Source organism: Porites lutea, chromosome 8 (assembly GCF_958299795.1).
Source record: "Porites lutea chromosome 8, jaPorLute2.1, whole genome shotgun sequence".
In the NCBI taxonomy this organism is placed as follows: domain Eukaryota; kingdom Metazoa; phylum Cnidaria; class Anthozoa; order Scleractinia; family Poritidae; genus Porites; species Porites lutea.
In genome coordinates, this window is record NC_133208.1 from 31,226,595 (window position 1) to 31,247,838 (window position 21,244).

The 21,244-nt window shown below is 38.5% G+C and overlaps 1 protein-coding gene and 1 long non-coding RNA gene across 2 annotated transcripts; both read left to right on the forward strand.

Annotated features, from left to right (window-relative positions):
- Nucleotides 1–641: 641 nt before the first annotated feature.
- LOC140946854 (adhesion G protein-coupled receptor L4-like) lies at nucleotides 642–3,420 on the forward strand. Its single transcript, XM_073395958.1, has 4 exons — nucleotides 642–721; nucleotides 1,052–1,118; nucleotides 1,755–1,964; nucleotides 2,965–3,420. The coding sequence occupies exons 3-4, from the start codon at nucleotides 1,800–1,802 to the stop codon at nucleotides 3,232–3,234; spliced, it is 435 nt and encodes a 144-aa protein (XP_073252059.1). The 5' UTR covers nucleotides 642–721; nucleotides 1,052–1,118; nucleotides 1,755–1,799; the 3' UTR covers nucleotides 3,235–3,420.
- A 6,513-nt stretch (nucleotides 3,421–9,933) lies between these two features.
- Nucleotides 9,934–16,967, forward strand: LOC140946077 (uncharacterized). The gene is made up of 3 exons (XR_012166803.1): nucleotides 9,934–10,053; nucleotides 11,131–11,187; nucleotides 16,854–16,967. It is a non-coding gene; the product is annotated as an uncharacterized lncRNA (long non-coding RNA).
- Nucleotides 16,968–21,244: the final 4,277 nt, after the last annotated feature.

Sequence of the window (21,244 nt, forward strand, 5' to 3'; positions counted from 1 at the left end):
GTGTGTTTGTAGCAGCCATGATTCATTACTTCTATCTGGTGGGATTTGCTTGGATGTTATTTGAGGGTGTTTATCTGTATCTGATGGTTGTCAAAGTGTTCAATACGGTCATCAGATTGCGCTTGTTCTATGGAGTGGCATGGGGTAAGCATTAAAGCAAAAGCCTACTACAGAAAATGGCCAGTTTGTAGATCTAGTCAAGAGGTCGTGACTAGTCAGTCCCTTCCGGAATCTAAAGCATTTCGTTAATTGATTCCTGGTTTATCTTACTTTCCTTACGTACTTAGGGACAGACCATTAGAAAAGTTATGGGGGAGGGGGTGGGGAATTTTCAAGCTGAAGGAATTTTTTTTCGTTATCAAATTCCTTGTATGAATTTTTTTTAGGGTTAATTGGTGTGCATGAATTTTATTCATTAAATTTTCCCTTGCGCGAATGTTTTTTTTGTTCTTCGCCCGCAGTAAGTTTTCTAATGGTCCGTCCCTTACAAGAAATTGCAATTAGGACTTGCTATTCAGAGGAATTTGTACCACACCACAGTTCTCAGAAGGGTCTGTGCTACGCTGACGTAGCTGACGTAACCAAACTGAGTCTAAATTTTCATTTTTCTCTTTTTCGTTTTCAATCAAACCTTAGGCCTCTCCCTTTTTATTGTGGTTTTATCGATCGTGATTGCTTCCATTCAAGATGGCGGGATAGAAAGCTATGTTCAAGATCATTTGTAAGTAAACAAGCCAGATCTTAATACTACCGAAAGAAACGGAGCAACAAAAAATTGGAGGTTTCAAGAATCTGTTTATTTTTTATTACCATTTTTTATTTATTTATTTATTTATTACAAAGTTGCTTATGAAATTTGCCCAAACTGCCGTTTTCAGAGGAATTATTATAAGTACGTTCATGTTGCAGGTCTAAACAGCCTAAACAATTGGTTTTCAAAGAATTGAAAATAAGTCTTCGTAATTTTTCTTCAACATTTCCAATTTTAACCGTCAAGTTTTAGCAAGCAATCCTTTCTTAGTAACACCTTGATTTGGTATATTTTTTTTAGTTGCTGGGTTTCCTTCAAAAATAACCTTATCTGGACGTTTGTTGCGCCTGTTCTCTTAGTTTGCACGGTAAGGGTAAGAAAGTAAAAATTTTCCATAACTGAATAAGTAAGTACAAGAGAACAAGTTAAAAAGTGATTGCTTACGGAATATTGAGGCTTATCTGTAAATGATTAAAAATTGATATAATCATCAAATATTTGCCATGAAAATGTAAGACATAAATCTGAAATTATTAACGATTCATGTAGAAAAAAAAACCAGAATATTTAGCTACCTTTCATATCACAGGCTTGGTGGGTTACAGTAAGCCCATAAATGGACTGATAGCGGCTGCCAATGGCGCCCTTGTATGCTGACGTCAGAGCTTACTGCTAACATGTTAACACATAATGTAAAGAGGACACGTTTATTGTCCTCTCATCCACGGCATTTCATTCATTCATTCATTTGCGGGTAATAAACACATCTAGGATTGAGCGCTGCGGTGGAGGGGAGGCTGTGACGTCATACAAAGTATGATATGCTTCAGGTGTTTCATACGTCCGAGCGTTGATCGATTATATATCGATAATATTTTATGTTTTCTTTATTTTTTTTTTCTTGAAAATTATAGTCAAGATCTGAGAGAAAGAAAGAAACAGGGTCTAAGGTTTCTACTGACCATCAAAAGATATCTTATTCTCATGCATTGTCTCCACGCAGATAAACTCAGTTTTACTTGCTCGAGTGGTTCGTGAGATCCTAAGAATGCAAGCCGACAAAACATCCCATCTGCAAAGAGTTCGACAAGGAGTTAAAGCGTGCGTAGTTTTGTTTCCTCTTCTGGGACTGACCTGGGTGTTTGGTGTCATAAGTGTCACAGATGCTGGACTCGTATTTCAGTACATCTTTACTATTTTCAACTCATTGCAGGTAATAGAAAATCCAACATATTAACTTTTTGAGTAGTTTGAGGAAACAGCCGACATTTCGCAGGGACACTCATTGTTGAACGTATTCTAGTATTTGAACGGTAGATATAGGCATATTTTTATCCCTTAAAAATTTTTCATCTGTTCAGATTTCCTGGCTGAAAGTCCGAAAATTATAGGGATTAAAACTTACCTTTTTGAAAAAGAACAAAGACTCCAGAAAATCTTAGGTGGCCTTTTTACGGCACAAATGCGTTAAAAATGAGCAATTATACCATGTTTTTAGATGTTCGAAAATCTTAAGAAAAGGCAGGCAAGCAAGAAATTTTACAAAAAATGTTTCGAAAATTCTAGATGATAAATCTCAAATCGTCTTTCGAACAGATATTTTCCGATAATTGACGTTGGGTGCCCTGATTTCGCGACGCCACCACTGGTTTCCCCAAGAAATGACGTTTGGCGAAGAACGTCTATACTGATAACGTGTCACAACCCAGATCTGGGAAGTGCTTCTAATTGCATGAAGCAGATTTTAACCAATCAGAAGCACTACCCAAATCCGGTAGTGACGCGTGATCAGTATGGAATTTCTCCGCTCGTTTCTCCAACGTCATTACGCGGGGAAACCAGTGGTGGCGTCGCACAATGTCAGCTGTTTTCGCAGGCTAACTGACAGCGAGCAAATATTATTTTATCAAATCTTAGCTTGGTGGCAAAAAAAGCCGTTTTAATTCACTCATTCGTTCATTTATTTATTTATTTATATATTTTGCCACACAAGTATTCGAAGTTTACTCCAGACTTTGACAGTAGTCTCAAGGAATGTAGCGATCGAGAAAATTAACATGATAGAACATAGAATAGTAGAGATGGTGGGCGGTACCTGATACCATGTACTGCGATTAACCATTGACTATAAATTTTGCCTTCATTTCTTCTTTTCTCTCACCCTTATAAGGGAACTTAACTTTCTTGTTATTTATCGATACACACATTTTTAGGGTTTGTTCATCTTCATACTTCACGTTTTGAGAAACAGCGACGTACGTGCAGCATACTCTAGAAAAATGCAGAAGAGGAATGCGGCAAAAAGCGTGAAAAACTCTCAAGAAAACCGCAATACAATCGGATTGTGGTCAAGCAAAGTGACGAATGAACCAAGTTGTACAAAAGAACCTAGCAGTGCCTCTCTAAGGTCTTCGGTTGGAGTAAAAAGCAAGATTGACAATGCCCTGCACGAGGAAAGAACCATGACTCCCGTTGACACGTGACTGTCACGTAGACTGCACGCGAATTTGTTTTAGTAGCCACTGTTAGAAAATAGAGTATTGGCAAGTTTTCATTATACGTTTAATTCCTATAGGAAAGAGCATAAAAATCCTACAAAGAAATATTACTTCTGTTGACACGTGACTGCATGTCAGTAGGCCATTTCCCGGCAAGTAAAAGAAATGAAACTCATTTTCACTAGAAAGGTTGTGCACTTAGCCTCATTTTGAAAGTGAGGGTTTTTGGAACTCGGAAGTAGGCTTTGGTAGATTGTGCACGAAAAAAAAGCATATTATGCTTTTAGCAGTGCTCATATTTTTTAGAAATTATGCCAAAATTATGCTACTTTCTGAAAACTATACTCTCTGTCACCGAAATTATGCTACTTAGATTTTACACTGATTTTAAGGAAAATAAAGATCATCAGTAGCTTAACTCTATCAATTTTGACTTTAATGAACATTCATATAGTCCACCTTCCAGTCTTACAGTCTTTAGCATCGCAAATACGCATGTGCGCACCTCGAAAAGCCAAATGATTAACAAATGCTACCAAAATCAACCGTTTCTGGGTTCTGAATCCGGGTCAGAAAGTTAAAGCCCGCATACTTGTTTTAGACGCCATCCAGGCAAAGCCCTCAGTTCAGTATAAAGACAACTATGCATGTTGTTAACCTCTGTGTTATCGGTTATTGTACTGAAGCATTACACAAGCCTGTAAATAGTCCACGAGAGCATGCTCTTGTGAATCGTTGAACGATGAGTTAAGAATAGAGAATACTCGTTCAGCGGCTGCAGACGAGGGCTGTACCAGCAGAACCTTCATAACTGCAGAAGACCAATGGGGTAGATTATCAGGTCGTTGCCTCCACCACTTCACTATACATGTTGACTTTATCTTCTTCGCAGGGCATGATGACGTCCTGGGCGGCGGCAAGATAGTTAGGCGGTCTCTCAGATATGCACAGGGTGACCCCTGTCGCCTGCCGGACCATGTTTGACCATGGGCCTTAGCGCAGACCTCAATATTTTCCAAAAACAATACAGAAATAAAATGAAAACCGAATTATTCTTGAGCTATGATGGGTTTTTTTGTTTTCAACGCATAAAAGCTCGGATTATGCTAGCAGTGCTAAACTGAAATAAAAGCTTAAAATAATGCTCGTTTTGCTGAATTATGCTTAAAATTATGCTAGGCCAATCTACCAAAGCCTACTCGGAAGTGGCCTGTTTGGAGGAAAAATTTGAACAAAGGAGAGGGAGGGAGTGAAACTTATACCCCACAGATATTTCACTACGGCAGTGGTTTTACTGAATGAGAGCAGATTTTTCTGTAGCCTGTTCCAGGCGTTCAGTGTAAAGAGAATTAAATTGTAGGCGGTGAGCGATAAAGGAACACGATAGGAAATCAAAGAAAGACTATCGTCAACTCGTGGGAACGATGTTTAGAAAATAATCAAATGATAGTTATCAACTCTGGTTTTCCCACAGTAAGTTGTGGGAAATGATAGACTGAAATTCGGATTGTTCATCCATATGTTTAATATACTATTTTTTCTTTGGAAACACGATACTTTTCTTGCTGTTTATTGCACTCTATTAAATAACAGTTATTTAGGCATATATTTATAGAAAAACAACAAAACAAATAAGCAAACAAAACAAAACAGAAACGGAAAAAAAGAAAGAAGGAAAAAAAGAAAAGTATTGAGTAGGCGTCGACCCGGCACCTTCAGCTTGACGAGACTATACCTTACCACTACACCACTAAAGCTGATTACATAGCTTTGGCGAAAAGTCTTTAATTTGATGCCTTTTCCATGGAGCTTCCGCCGTTTGAAGATGATCGAGTTGCATTAACCGAGAAAAAAACATGTCTACGCATTCGATGGCGATGAAGTAATGAAAGAACATAATTACGTTTCACAAAAAGCCGATAAACCTGGTCTGCGAAGTAGCACGCAAAACATTATGTTCTGTTATCTCGATTTCCGCTGTAATTTTCAAGCTAATGATCAAAATCACATCCATCTTCGTCTCATACAGGTTCTTAAGAATGGCATGGCATTACATTTTGTCACTTTCAGATCACTTTCCATCAAGCTGGAGTTCAGTAAATATCCCTCGTGATCTTGCGGCGGAGTCGAAGAGCAAACGCTAATATTCTCGTGTCGAGTTTAAGGCCTAGACTAGTCAAAGGCTCTTAAAATCCAATCCCCAAGTTAACCATCGTGCTCATCTGAAAGACTCCTCCATGTCTTAAATTTGGTAAGACCTCTAACCGTACTGTAGAAAATTTGCCACAAAGAAAACTCTGAGTCTGAGCAGCGAACGATGCACGCTCTCGGCAAAGATTTTGGTACCACCGAACTTCGGCGAGCGCGTGCTTCTTCGGAAACGATAGATCTTCGCACTCTCGAGTTCGGACCCGATTAATTACGAAGTCCGTCTACTACGAGTGAGCGAGTGACTCATTTGCATATCCCGGTCCCTCCAATACCTCGTGGTACGCTCGCGCGTCCCCACGAGTTAAAAACGAGAGGAGACTAGGGAGCTCGCAATCAACTAATCTTTTGCCAGCGCCCTACTATCTGAATGCTTGGCAGGCTAATTTTTCTTCTGAGTATCTCAGAATATTTTGGCAGCTAATTGTAGTTTGCGCAACGCTTAAAAACGCTGATGTAACTGACAAAAAATAAAAAAAATGTGTGCTAAAAAACTATGCTCTCGTCATTGATGGATCCAGAAAGAGTAGATGCAGAAAAAGTCTGAGTCGGAAAACAAATAAAATTGTGCCACCTGAGGTGACAAGATAGTTTGAAATAGGACTGGTCACTTTTGCATTCGAATTATTCAAGTTCAATTTTATAGCGTCACCAGGAGGACACAAACAAAATATAGTTTTCTTTTATTGCTTTCTTTTCTTCTTTTTGTTTCTTCCTTTTTTTTTCTTCTTCTATATTTTATAGCCCCTTCTTGTGTATTTTATGTGTAAGTAAAAGGCCACATTTCTTTCAATTTTTGTCTGTTTTTTTTTTCTTTTTTTAACAACAACAACTCCTGCTTACATCTTGTATAAAACACCATTTTAAAACCTCCGGCTCCAGTTTGAAACCTTAAAAAAAATGTTAAAGGCGCACCATGAGCATACACAGGAAGAAAGCGTGACTGAGGGAAACGCAAAGCGGGGAAATAAAACTAAGGCCGAAAAAACTAAAACGGAATACTGTTTAGGTGACAGATTGGAATTATACTCTGCTTCATCACTTTTTTTTTAACTGTGAGCCATGATTCTTATTGACGTACGCGATAATTTCCTTTGTCGATTGTATTATATATTGCCACATCGAACGCAGTGAACTAGTCAATAACCCATGCGGGAGCTATAATATATTACGCATTTCACATGATGCGTTAATTTTGTCTTTAGTTCAGTCTTTATTCAAGGCTTCTAAGAACCGAAAACTCATACAATAATCGACTCCTCGATTTTTAAATTCCTTCTTTATATATTCGCAAATTTCCAGCTTTTAAACTTAATCTGAGGAAGGTGGAAGGCTTTTTTTTTTTCTCGATTATCTTTGTTTTCGTTTAACTTCTATTCATAACTGCTTTTTAAACCCCCAAACGTCACTGTGGTGTCGTAATTATGTAGTTTTCGGAAAGTCTAATATATTACGCATAATTTTGGTGGAGTTTATGAAGTTTAAACTTGAAAAAAAATACTGCAACGTTTGACGCTGAGGAAGGAGCTAGAGAGCAATTAGACTGACTTCCGCATGTGCACTGACGTTAGGCAATATGAATTAACTTTTCAGAATTACGTAGTTAAGTAAAATTAGTAAGTAGTTCGTAGTTGATTGGTTATTAGTTTTTTTCTCTTTTTCTTTTGTTAAACTCTCCGGCAAGGTCATTACAATTTTAATAGACATCATAGGGTGGAAGTTAAAGTTGCTTAGAAAGTAAGAGCTAGGAAATCGAAACCTCCTCAATTCAACGCTTTAGTAAGTTAGCTGTAATTTAGCTTTTAATGTTTGCCCGTTGGCGGCGAGAAACTGCATCATTAGGCGTTACTGATATTCTATTTTTGTTTTAGCAATAAGTGAGTGATTTCTCGTGCGCCAATAATTGGCTATCAAAAAGAGCCTTTTTTTTGGAAAAAGAGAATCATCGTGGTTCGAAAACACTTTAACAAAGGTGTGAAGAAATTTTTGTCTTCAATCCTGAAATAACAGACAACTTAAAAAAGCTGACGTCGACTGGTTAAATCGATGACCAATGGTTGAAATCATATTTTAAAAAGTTTAAACGACTTTTTGGTAATAAAAAGTGATACAAATGATCGAAATTTTCAAAAAGATTTCCAACACGAAACAGAAAATTTATAAAAAAAAAACCTAAAAGGATTCTTTTTTAATTACGTCACCAAGATTAACACATTTGGAAGTAGCCAAGAAAAGCTATCACTCTCAAGGCGTCAGCCACATGCACATGGGATCACCGATCCCATTTGTAATCGTCTGAGGAAGAAAAGGCTTTGACTGAATCGAATCGCTGGCGGTAGCTTCCTCGTTACATGTATATTTCGATTCTGCTCCTCTTAAGTGGGGAGTATAGTTACTGGCATATATATAGCACCACAATTTTTATCTAGTTCATGTTGATAGCAAGACACCCTATTTGGTTTATTTGTTTTAGAATTTGAACGTTTTAAAGCTTTAGCGCCCTTACGACGTCCGTTTTTTTGCACTTCTTTGACAGAAAAAAAAATCGAAAAATGCTGATTGAATATTTCTTCTCCGTTTTTCTTATTGAAATTGATCAGAAAAAAGCTTCAGTTTAGCCCTGTTTAGTGTACAGAACGTATTTCACAACAAATTGACTTGTAAAATATGCAGATGAATTAAAGGATGCGTCTCATTCATCACACATGTCCCACGCGCTATCAATCAGTCAGTAATTAACTGGAAGTATACAGGATAGGTAACACGTACAATCCTGAAAACTGAATTTACCCATACTGGATAAAAAGGAATATTTTACAACATTTAAACTGTTCAACAAATTACTAATAAGAGCCACGCAAAAGAAAATGATCGCGATAGGCTTAGGGCACATAAAGGCGGAAAGTATATTAAGCAACAGTCACCAGTTTAAAAAAATACGATAAACTGTTTCGCTTATTAAGTATTTGACTTGAATTACCTATTCAGTCTTTTCACCAACACCATTTTACCTTTCGGTTGTCAATCATAACTCTATGTAAACAGTTGTTAACTTAATGGGTTGTTTCATTAAGACTAGACAATCTTTCCGAACGGTGACAAACCGCAAGCGACATGATATTTAAAAGAGACAATTAAGGTTTAGAGCTTAAAAAAGAATTTTAATTAGTTATATGTTTAGCCATAGCGCAAAAAAATACTTTGCTCGTCTAAGTTACTGAATTACGACAATAGAACATTTTCAGGTTCTCAAATAAGAGATTATTGGCTGGAGGTGGTGGGAGAAAATTCGCCAAATAGCAATTACAAGATTTAAAAAAACAATTTACAAACTTTCTTTAACGTCAATGGCAACTGAAAATGCTTTATTTTGACATTGTTCCCAACATGTTTTCGAACGTCACGGACAAACATTAATCCGAGAAATTTCTTTCTTTTTTTTTAAATTTATTTTAATCATTTCAACTTTCTAAACCTTTCAAACTCAACAACTCAAAAATGAAATTTCACTTTTAAATAAAATTGTTTTCCCATGTTTGCATAATGTTTGTGTCATTGCGTCACTAAGAATTTCACACTGATACGGAATTAAGCAAATTGGGGAGGCAGCCAATATTCTTTTTTCGCTTTCTTTTTTCAAAAAAAAAATTACTTCAACTTGAGGTTAAGTGCGAATATGTTACCTCGCTCAACTTTTACGTTAACGAGCGGCCTTCCATACATTGCCTCTATTTTGTTACGAGCGTAAAATTTACGTTCGTACACTTAGGATTGATTTCCAGTGTCGCGTATTTTTTACGTGCGTAAATTTATATGGGTGAATGAAATAGAGGCAATGTATGAAAGTTCACGCGTAAACGTTAAAGTTAAACCTCGCTCAACGTTCACGCGTACGCGTGACCGTCCATACATTGCCTCTATTTTATTTACGCGCGTAAAATTTACATGTGTACCCGCGTAAAAATTACGCGACAGTGGAAATCAACCTTAAGGCTGTCATTTTGTCATGTGAATCAAATTCTGGAACGAAACTCATTCTGAGTGAAAGTCATTCCTTTATCATGCAAATAGCCGCTAATAGTATTATCGTACCCCTTTGCACACTGTATCATCGAAAAAAAGACTAATATCTTGTAAAGCTTCAAAATTATTTGGCGAGTTATCTAACTAGAATTAGTGTTTGTCAGTATGTCACTCGTTTTCCAAGAATTTCTAATAAGGTAAATTTCCTTTCTTAGACTAATTTGTATCGAAATGTGATATGATATTTTTTGATATTGATTGGTAGTTTGAAACCACTGTTTTACCGTTGCACCGTTAAATACATACTTATATGATGCCATGACAAATATATTCCACCTGCTCTGATCCAAGAAATTGCATGAACAGTTAGCAGATGGCGTGCTTCAAAAAAGGATTTTATGGGAAGCACATTACAACTAGGAGGCGTTAAAAATCGACCCGTTTTTGTTATACTATTTCGAGCTAATCTACAGCTCATCGTGTATTGGTAGTACAGCGGAGAACCTGTTTCGACCTTATGGAAAGCTGACTGCAAATTTCTGGTAACACAATATTTGGAATTTTACGTGGCGGGTAAGTCATCGCATGAAATTTTGTTGCGATTGTTGACAAAACGACTTCTCGATGCAATTATGCTCTGCTTTTTCAGTCAGGTGAGATAGCACCCCTTTAAGCTATTTTTTTTAGTCAAGTGAGATAGTACCCCTTTGAGTTATGTGCTCGTTTTAAAAATTCAGGCTATGGTTCTTAGCTTCAAACATTTTTTTTTGTAGTTTGCGAGAAAGGAAACTGACGTATAGCCCGAGTTGTAGAAAACATCGGGTACCTTTTATTCATTTCTTTTACTTTTAGCAATTTTTGTCTTGTATTTCATTTTCGATCTGCATTATCTATTGGTAAATTATAATTTTAAAAAAATTCCAAAAACATGGACGCACTTACATGAAGGGAAGATAACAACGCTTTCCAGATGTCAAGCTAGAGCACCGAAAGCATCCTAGTCACAGTAATATCATGCATTCTCCGCACCTCACCACTGATAATACATCAGCGACAGCGCGTCACCCATCTTTTCTAAGTCTGAAACTTAAGAATTTCTAAGTCCCTTCAATATTTTTAAGAAAAAAGAAGATCGAAAATGTCATAAGCAAGTATATCGAACCCGGGATCTTAAGCTCCGAAGTCCTAACCCTAACACCTCTACACCATAGAGGATTTGACTATTTCAGTTTTTAAACCTAATTATTATAGCCCGTGCTTAACCCTAACCACTATTTTCAGCGCTCAACCCGAGTATTTTGATTAGTTTCCAGTTCATTTTCGGCCAGGGTGACGCGCTGTCCTCGTGGCTTTCGTCAATTTGTGTTCACATCCAAGGTACGCACTGGATCAAAGACAAAAATTGTCTTAAATTCTCAGTGCAGCAAAATATGGGCTTATTTCTTCGTTTGGAGTAATACGTGAAACATAACTGCATTTATGTGGTGACCAAAAAATCAACTTCTTGCTTTAAAAGGACATCTTTATTTTTTCCTTGTGTCATTACATTATGGTGAGCCTCTAAGTTAAACACTGGAAAAAATTTCAATTCTAACAAATGAGAATTCTTTATATAAACTTTGAAATTATTTTCTTTTAACTGTTGCAAAGGTAACAAGATGCCAGGCCGTAACTTCCTGTTTATATCTGTGATATTCCTGTTTACCTGTGAGTATCACATAATTATATTTAGTCCATTTTCTTATATATTATGTTCTTTTTCAAACAGCTGTTTCCGGATCCCTACAGCATTGCTAAAAGAAATAAGACGATCGAGTTAGAAAGTCGTATTTCAGTCCTTAGTAAAATTCGATTCGTGAAATTTCCTGTGGAATATAACTTTCAACGCAAAGAGCTACGTATTTTTACCCTGAAAAAAGTATTTCCAGCGTTCAAGACAGTGCAGTCAACGTGTCAACTTGAGCTATCAGCGTCACTGGGTCCCACAGCAGATGAGATGGTTAGAGAATACGAACTCTACCAGCCGAAAAGGGGTTGGTCTTATTAATTTGCCCGTTTCTTGTGGTATGCGCAGCACCACGTCTTTCTTTATAACGCACTTGATAAGATAAAATGAATAAATAGTCCTAAGAAAACATGGCAAGAACATGGCTTAAGAAAATGGCAGAACGCAGCAAAAAGCACTCTGAAGGCATAAAGCATACACTAAAATGAGTGTAGGTGAGATGAGTGAAGAAACTAATCCATTCCGGAAGACCGGGCTGGTTTTCTGAGCCTTTGGTGTCCGTATAAAGTGATTTGACTGTATTGTAAGTACCCCAAATAAGAGAGAAGGCCAAGGGAGAGTAAGGACGTACAGGTGTCCTGCTTGTCTTAACCTCTCTCACGTGCACCGCTAATCCAGCACCTTAGTTATTTCTTCTTATTATTCTTTTTCGTTATATAAAAATCATTTATTCTTTTGTGTTATAAACCTGATTCATTTTACGGGGGCAAGAGGATGATTTCATACACACCTGGTATGGCCTGTAATGTTCTCGCTAAGGAATAAATAATTCAATCTTTTAAGTGACCAAGCTTGTCCGGTGAAGGTGGCTGAATATTGCTTGTGTGTGTGTATGTGTGTGTGCGTGTCAGTTAGCATCTCGACCGCGCTTCAGTTCCCGACATATAAAAGCACAAAAAAGGAAAACTTGCCATCTTGACTTCATGGCTTAGTCAAACACATAACATAATAGCGGAGCTCCACCTGCGCGCGAAGCGCGCGCGTGGGCGGAGCCCCATAGCTAAGGAAATGTGGTAATCTACCCATCCCAGAAAATTTGGTAGTCACGTGACCGTACACCGAGCGAGCGATCGAGCGAGCGACCGTCCGTCCGCACCACAGGCATACCAATGTAAAATAACTCAATGAACAGGTATGGGAACCCAAATGCAACTCAAGGTCTTATTTGGAAGGAAATCACATGGCCGCCCGGACTTTTAGACAGAAAAAAGTCGTGTCTTTTTCGGCGTTATTTTTTATGTGTACACTAACGTGGATAACAGAGAAAGAGCTAGAGCGAGTTATTGAAAATTCGGAGGAAGAAAAACATGGAAATTCAAAGCGGCGGTGAGAAAATGAGAAATGCTAGCGGCCAGGAAGGTGAAAATGAGCGGCAGTGAAAAATAAAAGCCAACATGAACACTGGAAACAAAATATTGGGTCAGCACATACGACAATTTCTCCATAAAAATAGTATGTAACTAGGAAGTTTGACGTTTTAGTCGTACAAAACAGCGTTGTAGTCGTGCAAAACAACCGCAAGGGAAAGACAAAAAAGCGTGCTGCACGTGCAAATTTGTTTTTTGCTAATTAGAAGAAAAAGTGTGCTGCACGTGCAATTTGTTTTTTTGCTAATTAGAACTATTAGTCTTGAAGCCATTTTCATTGTCGTCCCCCGTTAAGCATAACACGATTTAATTTTTTTTGATGTGATGTATATATGAAATACTTTTTTTTTTTTCCACGTATTATTAACCAGAGCTTCGCTTTTAGCCCTGGCTAAATCTATATATTAGCGGAGCACCATGGGTAACAAAATTTGTAAACTATCCATCCAAGAAAATTTGGTTATGACGTAGCGTACGCCCGCCCGCCCGTCCACCCGTACACACAATTCATGTAAGCCGATGTCAAACGTCACAATAGATCTTGCACAACTTGGCTAGCCTTTCAGTTATGTAAGCCATCTGTATGAGTACGATTAGATTGACAGCTGTCAAAATCAGACATCCGCTGATAATTATTACATGACCATCTCGCGGGCTCAGGTGAAAGACCAGTCGTTTTGCCCCTGCAATAGTATCAAGCCTTTAGACATTTTTTGACCGCAAATTCAAAGAAAAGGTCCCGAAGAATATTTAGTTATGATTTTGGCTGTAAACAGAAAGCTCTGAGCGATTTTCTTGCCTCGAGTTCATCTTGAAAAAGGGCAAACACCGGGAAGCCGGCTTAAAACATATTAAATAAGATTATGGTTACCTGACTCATGATTTTCAGAGACAGTTTACTCTCAAACGTGTCTTCGTGAATGAAAATTATTGTCTCTGTACATGTTTCACCGAATTATATTTATTTTATTGATTGTTAGTAGTCCCTCTTGCAATTTTTATCGCTGCACCGGTTGTTTCCAGTCGAACATAAACATCGCATGCAGGAATACTCAAAACGCCGCGCGTAAATATCACTCGCTTTTAAAGATTACGCATAACAAAACCATAAACAGTTTTATAAATAAAGGGAAATCAAAGCTAAACATAACAAATTCTCTATCATGTTGAAGCGTAAATGGTAACTCTATTAATTGCACTGCAAATTTGGTGCATGTCAAAAGTCAGAACTCGTCCGGCTGGTCGAAAAGGTGATTTTAGGGATTTTTTTCATCGTTTTCACTAAAAGCCGATAATTATTACCCTGCATATCACATAGGACCAGATTTTTCAAACTGAAAAGTCCCGGCATTATGAAATTCTCTTCATGAAAGAATTTTATAATGTGGTCAAAGCTATAATTTGTTGCGCACAGGAAGCGCGTGCTTTGAGCGTCCTGGATATTGAATGAGTGCAATTTGTCTTGCAAAATTGTGAAAAACTGCAGAATTATAAGTTTAAATAGGGCAAAAAAGAACATATTCTGTCCGAGGTCTGTATGATAAAAAAGGGCCTCATAGTACTGTTTACATGGAACGTGATGAGAAAAAGTATGTTTAAAAGGCTGGTTTACACGCCACCAGATTCGTCGCCAAGATTTACTTGTAAAGTAAACTTGTCGAACACAAAAAATCCGGCCTGATTTTTTAGTTGGCCTCCTTCTTAGACAGAAGAATGCAACGTGTAAACTGGCTGCCACCAAGGACTATCGTGGCGCGTGTGTTTCTTAAAATTATATTTCGGGGTTGTCCAATTATCACGTAATTATCCATAGTCTCTCAAACGGAGCAATGTTGGAGAGACTGGTGAATGCCACATTATGATGCAACAGCTAATGCAAATACAATACATGAATAGGTCCAAGGCTGTGCTCTAAGGAAAATTGAAGGGAGCCCAGTGCTCTGAACCTGTGAAATCTAGGGTGCCCAGCGTATGATTTGTATGAAAAAACTAAGATTTTCTAGTCGCCGAAGGCCAAAAGTTAAGTGCCGGGGACCACCAGGCTCTGCTAGAGCACAGCCCTGAGGTCTATTTGTTTTCCAGGCCTAATCTACTGTGATCGAACATGATTGCTATTTTTGGATGTACAAATAAGACTATTAACTCGATGTAAAATTTGTTCCACTGTTGGACTGTCAAATTGTTTTTTATCTAAAATCACTTAGCCTTTGTCTCAAAAGTCACATGAATGTGCCCTGTTCTGTGGATTACAAGTTTATTGTTTGATTTAAATTATGAATTATTAACGAGAGCTTCGCTTTTAGCCGTGGCTAAATCTATGTATTAAACTCCGGTGGGTAGCGCTCAACTCTGTAAGAAATAAGATATTTTGTTAAATTAGGAAAAAATTTTATTATCGTTTTTCCTGGCAATTTCCATTTACTTAAACCTATGAAATATCCTGCAGATGGAACAAAGCCGTGTGACCCACATCTTGACTGTGGGTGTGTGACAAAGTGTCAGCAAAAAACTCCTGACGGTAAGTCCAACAAATGCAACAACAATGCTGACGGCTGTGGCCATTCTCAAGAGTGCTGCTGCAGCGGTAAGTTGTCATTATCAAGTAATTACCTTAAGTTTGAAAAATATTTTACACTCACTTAAAAAGTGACGTGTGTTAAAGCTTTCAAACAGATTTAGTGCTTTTGTCATATGTTATGATTGTAAGGAAGAAACGATTTCCCAGTACAGCCGTAGTTATCAGTGTATCTAGCTATTCAGCACTTTAATTTGCCGTTGTAATATATTACAACGATTAGCTATATAATTTATTTGCGTGTAGCTACTAGCCATACTATTTATCCCCCAATTAGATCTTAAAAGTCGTTAATATACTGAGAAAATTTCGGGAGATGGCAAAATGCGGAGCCCTACTCCATGGAGTACCCTGTGGAGTACCTAAAATGGAGTACCCCTAAAAATCATGTATTGGTCAAATAAAATACTTTATCAACATAGTGAACCATTTAGATGTACATACCTTTATTTATTTTGAGCTTGCCAGCTCTCCAATGGTCACAGTTTGATGCAGTCCATGAATTGACTGCCATCTTGAAATTTAATATTAAACCTCTGACCACCTCAAATGCCCAGTATCCTTGAGCGTTTTCTTTTTCAAGAGGCCAAAAGGGCCAAATTTTTCATGGTAATTTAAGGGACTTTGTTAAGCTTACAGCTGTACCGAGCTTTTTCCACGCGTGTATTAGTGATGCAGCATTCCTCATCTGTTGACACAATAAAACAACAAAAAAAATCAGCTAAAAAGTTTTAAGCTATACTTGATTAAATTTGATGTTATAATCGATTAAACCAGGAAGTGGCAAAATATAAATGTGTTTCAAAAGTACCCACACGAGCTTGATAAGCTTAAATTGTCCATGGTGTTTGACATTCTGGCCGATCCTGGCCAAGCGGTCCATACTGGGCAGGCCATTCGTTTGAAGTGGTCAGCAGTTTAATGCTACAGTGTAAATTTCAAGATGGCGGTCAATTCCATGACTGCATCAAACTGTAACATTAATCAGAGGGCTGGCAAGCTCAAAATAAATAAAGCTATGTACATCTAAACAATTCACCATGTTGATAAAGTATTTTATTTCACCAAAACATGATTTTTAGGGGTTCTCCATTTTAGGTACTCCATAGGGTACTCCATGGAGTAGGGCTCCGCGTTTTGTCATCTCCTGAAAATTTCCGGCATTTTTTAAGAGGAGACAGAGCCCTCATGGTCGCGAAACTTATCCATAACACCTTCTTCCGGCCAAACAAAAAATTACCCGACTAAAACATAGCACGACTAGTTGTTAAAATCGAGACAATTTTGCCGACTGTACCGACAAAAATTCCATACATATAGACGAAAACTGATCAAAGAGCTTTGGAAACAGGTTTATGGCCAACTGCAAAAGACCAAATTCAAGTTAACAAAATGTCGATCGAAACTCTCAAAATAGGAAACAGTGAATCGGATCAAAACTGTCCAAAACTGATTTTATGTATAAACTAGTTAAAAGTAAAAATATTGTGAATAGTAAACGAGGAAAAACTTAATCACATGGAAAAAATTGACCTTTGTCATGTTGTCATCAGCACCGTAAACTCAATTCTATTCTTTTTGAGATCAGTGGTTTGTACCATGCAATATATTGAATGTCATTGACAGTCTCGACATGTCTATACAGATGCTTCGACGACGCTTTCGAGAGAAACGGCAACAACTACACAACTATCATCAGTGTCATCAACGTCAACAACAACATATTTATCGACAAAAGCAACATCACCAGCAAAATTACTACCATCGTTATTATCATCAAAATCTGAAACACCACAGTCAAAAGCATCGTTATCGACACAATCGACGCTATCGTCGACAACAGAATATTTACCGTCAAAGACAACACAAAAACCTTCGACGGCCGCCGAGTTGGTGAGTTACGGTAAATTGCTCATAGCTTAAGTGTTTTATCCGCTAGCTAGCCTGTTCCGGGAAGAGGGAGAGAGGAGGGAACGCTCCCACTCCCTAAGGAGGATCAGTGTACTGTTTCTATATTAAAACACTTCATATTATTAGGTACGAAAACTACTTTAAAAATAAAACTCCTAAGAAAGGGGATCGTGAGTTGAGGGTCTCAATGGGGTTAACCGATAAGCCTAAAACGGCCAAAAATTTAGTCGATAGCCGTAAAAATTGAAAAATTTTAACCGTTAGCCGTAAAAAGGGTAAAAAAGAGTTAACCGTAAAAGAAATTGTTCCCTAGATTCGTTAGTTTTAAGGAAGGTGATAAATTTCACTCATGGTTGCGTTTTTTTTATTTTCCGGCTACTTTGACTCCGTACGCACGTTAGGCCAAGCTCCTTTTAGGTGTTGACCTAGACCTAGGCTCCGTTTCCGCCGCTCACTCGAAGAACCAAGTTTTTTTTCCATAGGGATTACTGGCTTCTTGCTGGGGATTAATATTTGTGATTTTAAGGAGGTCGTGCCCTCAAAATCAGGCTAGTGAAACAACACGTAGAGATGTCACTGTTTGTAAAACACGTTGCTGATAAACAATTCCCTGTTTTTCTCTGACGCCACGGTAGGCATGGCCATGCCTAGTCCCTGTACGGCCTCTTCCCACGCAATCTCGGTCAAGGCATTTCGGTGGCATACCTGAGGAAAAAAAACTCGCTCGGACCTCGTGACCCGGAATGCATTAGCCGCGCGGAATAATGAGGCCTACGGACAAGTCACGGCAGACAGTTGTTCTGTACAGTTCTTTCTGTATCATTGAAAACACTGGACACAGGAATTTTGGTGTTGGCCGTTTTCACACTAGAACTAGAAAATGGATCATCCGTCTGAGACTAGCCTGTGTACAGTCGCCCCCTCCCCAACAGACTCCCCTTTTCCGTTTTTTTCAGAGGGGAGGGGGCGGCTGTACACAGGCTATCTGGAACGGATAATCCATCTTCAAACCATCCGTCAAAATTGGCGGATAAAGTCAGGCGGATTGTTCATTCAAAATTAAAACCATTCCATTTTCCAATTAAGACGTATTACCTATCTGACGCGAATTATCCAACGGATAACCCGTCTTACACAAATGATCCGTCTTTAGTGTGAAAACAGCAATTTCTGTTATAAATGAATTCGCGCCCGGACCTTGAGTTGAGCGTTCGCGCGTCTGCTTTTGCTTTTTCACAAAGATTTTCATGCGTAAAATAATATTAGAAGTGGAATACTGTATGAAGTATGATCTATTAAATGTTAAATTTTTTCAAAAGAATAGCTTGTTTCATCCCGAGATGATCCTCAGACCTTTATTTTTCTTTAAGGTTAGACAAAATACATGTTTATTAATATTTAACTCTTTGAAACAAAAGAAATTAATTTTTAACTTTTTTGTTAACCGTAACTGAAAAAACTTAACCGATAGCCGTAAAAGAGCCGAAATTTTAGCCGATAACCGTAAAAGCCACCACCCCATTGAGACCCTCTGAGTTTGACCCTCTATACAAACGACATTCCCGAAATAAAAGAGCAAAGCGAAATCTAAAGGCTAAAGGCCTTAAATCCAAAAAGTATAAACAAATAATCGATTTAATGCTTGTGGAAAGCCTAATACTTGCAAAACTCGACTACGCCTGTCACAATCTTTCATCCCTTACCGCTAGAAAAAGCGCCTTCAAGGACTTACATAATTATTAAAGTCTACAGTCGTGATTGGCTCTGGTTCGATCAGTGGTACTCTTGGTAATTAAAATTGAAAAAGTCCAGTTGAAGAATAGAATTCTCTGCATTCTCTCCAGAGTTAGCCATTGATTCAGTGAACGACAGAGGTCTTCATAGCTCATTTCTCCACGCTTTTGCTCCAAGGCCAAACGTGAGGCTCTTCTTTGGACTTATTTCAAGATTCCGGGTGTCCTTGATCTAGTATAGGCTCCAGACTATATACGGCGGCGCATTAGAGTGTCTTGAAAAGGCAAGAAAACACATGAAGGATGTCACTTACAATGAGTCGATTGATTACTCCTAACGCTTTTTTCGCCTTTAATTGTTCACTCTGTAGAAGACGTCTAGGTCTTTGACATTTTTGACAGATTTTAGTTGTCCCTGCTCCTTAACTCATGTTTTACTAGACATATGATTTCTCGTTTTTTTTTTTTTTTTTAGTGTCAAAGGGGCTATGTAATGAGGATTAAAATTTGCTGTTTTAGCTCAGTCCTTACTTAGCGCCTTTACCCTACACAAAATGCTCCTTGTAGAAGATCTCAAACAAATTTCATTTTGAACCACAAACCAATTAATACACTGTATACATTCCTTTGTAGGTATCTCTGTTCGTTTCATCGCTTGAGGCTCTCGATGCTAGCAAAGAAGATTCCGCACAGGTGAAAGCCTAAATAAATATGTTTATTGCAAAAAAACTAATAGCCTGTTTACATGAAGGTGGGGGACCCGAGGTAGGCGAGGTAACATCAGCCCTCTTCAATGTTCAGACCGTTTTTGCGAAAATTGTAGCCCTCTTCAGTGCGGTTTCGAAACTTAACGAAATATCTAGGAAATCTGTTCCGGAAAATGGTTCAGAAATCGAAAATCGAAAGTCGTCGAATATTCGAAAATTCTAACTGACCTTCCTTCCGAACAGATATTTACCGAAATTAGGGATATGATCTCTCATTTTAATTTGATCACGGTTACATGATAGGTTGGGTGACCCGCCATGGTGGGTAGCCCGGTCTACCAGACCGGGTTACCCTCTCAGCCGGGGTCAAATTTTGCCATGTAAACGTTTCAAGGTGGGGCACAGAGTCCAGAGGAGATGTGTTTGTCGTTAGAACATCAAAACCCGTCGAAAACCTCTAAAAAAAAGGGGTTATTTTGATCGCGTTACAGTATCGTTACACATTCTATAGACCGCAAACCAAGAGACTGAGGGCTCGCAAGATCGGCTTACAGTATACACCTTAAAAAATGTCTATACCTGTCGCTTAGCAAAATTAATTAGCCCATTTGAATGTTAATGAATCTACTGTAAACGATTTCTTCGCTTCTTATCTGACCAGATCGACTTTGTTTTCGCCATTTTGAAAATCAATAACCGCAAGCCATATCCTCGCTGGCGCACGGAACGTCGCCCGATGGGTGACCGAAGGCTGTCGCCCGAAGGGCGACCGAGGCACGAAGTGCCGAATAAAAAAAAGGACAAGGGAGGAAACTTGTACCACGTGACTTCGTTCGCTGTGAACCGCATCACTCGGTGACGGAAGTGAATGAGACCGGAAACGCAGTAGCAACTCGAGAATCAAAACATCAGCTGCGGAGGGAGTTTTAAAGATCTCAGAGATCTATGCGAAGGCAACAGAGGTTTAATTGCAGTGAGGATCTTTCAAGACTGGACATTTGTTGTACATCTCAACAGTCTTCGATGTCTTAAGCAGGTTTCGCTTGTGCAAAGGCTTCCCAGTAGTCGCAAAACGCACAGCCAAAGACGCAAGAGGTAACACTGTTGGGACCACTGAAGAACGGCGCAGTCGTGATGATATTATAGTTGCCTTGTACGTTTTACGGCAAGATTACACACGACCTGTAACTCACTACCCGTAATAATTTAAACATTCTCCAAACAACACTAACAAGCTGGGCCCAACGTGATACAGCATTGCAGAAAAACATTACATTCACGGACTAAAGAAAAATCGCTTAGTTATTCAGATCCAGAAGGCACTTTGGAGAAAATTGGAACCCTTATTCAGCCGTAATAAAAAGCTTCACGCTTCAAAAGAGGTCAAGGAAAATGCGCTTGCATCAGAGGGCAAATCCTGCCGACCAGAAACAATAACCACAGTAAATCGATATGTGTCATCTTCTCAGTGTGAAACATGCGGCTAAAATCACATTTGCTCAGTGAAAATGACTATGTAGAACCTCCCGGAGCATAATCTACCCAGCAGAGGAAAAAAACTTTATTGGAACGAGCAGCATTTTGGCATGAGGTAAAAGTCGCGTAGGCTTACCATCGCCTTTTATTGCTCCGATCTTGAGCACATTTACTTTACTACGTCAGTTCCATAAACCATCTGTTGCGGT

Bases quoted from the DNA above. Each gene is read 5' to 3' on its own strand.
- LOC140946854 (XM_073395958.1), top strand. From the start codon at position 1,800: ATGCAAGCCGACAAAACATCCCATCTGCAAAGAGTTCGACAAGGAGTT. The intron at 1,965-2,964 runs GTAATAGAAAAT...ACACATTTTTAG, and splicing joins CTATTTTCAACTCATTGCAG to GGTTTGTTCATCTTCATACT.